This window comes from Octopus bimaculoides, chromosome 1 (genome assembly GCF_001194135.2).
Source record: "Octopus bimaculoides isolate UCB-OBI-ISO-001 chromosome 1, ASM119413v2, whole genome shotgun sequence".
Taxonomy (NCBI): domain Eukaryota; kingdom Metazoa; phylum Mollusca; class Cephalopoda; order Octopoda; family Octopodidae; genus Octopus; species Octopus bimaculoides.
This window is the reverse complement of record NC_068981.1, coordinates 100781083-100782299: the sequence shown is the minus strand read 5'-3', so window position 1 is coordinate 100782299 and position 1217 is coordinate 100781083. Positions and strand designations below refer to the sequence as shown.

The following is a 1217-nucleotide window of genomic DNA, read 5'->3' as shown; positions in this document are numbered from 1 at the left end:
TATATATATATATACATATATATATATATATATATATATAACAGTAAAGTAACATATGTTCAAAAGCATATATAACCAGAACAGAGCAATTAAGATTCTATATACTTAGGGTTAATATTGATTTCAAATTTCAACACAGAGCCAGCAACTTTATGGGAGGGGGGAAGTCGATTACATTGACCCTAGGACTTATTTTATCAACCCCAAAAGGACAAAAGGTAAAGTTAACTTCAACGGGATTTGAACTCAGAATGTAAAGACAGATGAAATACTGTTAAGCATTTTGTCTGGCATGCTTACGATTCTGCCAGCTCATCCCCTCAGCTAGGGTTGATATTAAATTGAAAACATCATTAAGGAAAGTGAAAGGATAAGTTGTTGATAAGAATCAACTGCAGGAAACGCTTAAATGAAAATAAAAATATTACCTGTACTCAGCAACATGTCCAGCATGTTTCTGCATGGCTGTCGCTGAACTCATGCCATAAAATAGCTTGAATTTTTTGCCGTTTTTCTCAATCATCTCCCCACCAGACTCTGTATGTCCAGCTAACATACCCCCAATCATAACAAAATCTGCTCCAGCTCCAAATGCTTTTGCGACATCACCGGGACATGTACAGCCTCCATCCTGAAAGTTATAGAAACATAATATATAAGAACAACTCACTAGATCTATCAGGCCATTTCCATAAAATATGATGGCACTATGTTGAGAAAAATATTACTCAATTACTAAAATATGTGTAGTATGCATAAAAATAATTGATACATACCTAGATATACATCCATCTATACATGTGTGAAGGTGTGTATGTATGGCTGTATGTCTACGTATATATTATTTGTTCACTTTTACATCTATTTTCCATGCTAATATGGGTTAGATTAATATATCTTTTGGTGTGTGTGTGTATGTATTTTCCACATATCTTTGCAGTGATATTTGTTTATGTCCAACATAAACAGTATGTCCTGTAACTCAATGATTTAGCATGCAAGGACCAGTAGAATAGAGTCCTTTACTTGAAAACAAGTAAGAGTTAGCATCAAGAAGGTCATCTAGCCATAGAATATTGCTCCAAAAGGTCTCATCCAACAAATCAGTATGGAAAAACGATGATGATGATGATGATGGTTGTGTGTGTGTGTGTGTGTGTGTGTGTGTGTGCGTGCATGCGTGCATGCGTGCGTGCGTGCGTGTGTGTGTGTGTGTG

The 1217-nt window shown here is 35.7% G+C and overlaps 1 protein-coding gene across 1 annotated transcript in view; it reads right to left on the bottom strand.

The window, feature by feature from the left end:
* Positions 1–1217, bottom strand: part of LOC106875355 (GMP reductase 2) — a 39283-nt gene that overhangs the window by 4173 nt on the left and 33893 nt on the right. Inside the window, exon 6 of the mRNA XM_014923447.2 lies at positions 429–631. Within this exon, the coding sequence (XP_014778933.1) occupies positions 429–631 (203 nt within the window). The remainder of the gene's footprint in view (positions 1–428; positions 632–1217) is intronic.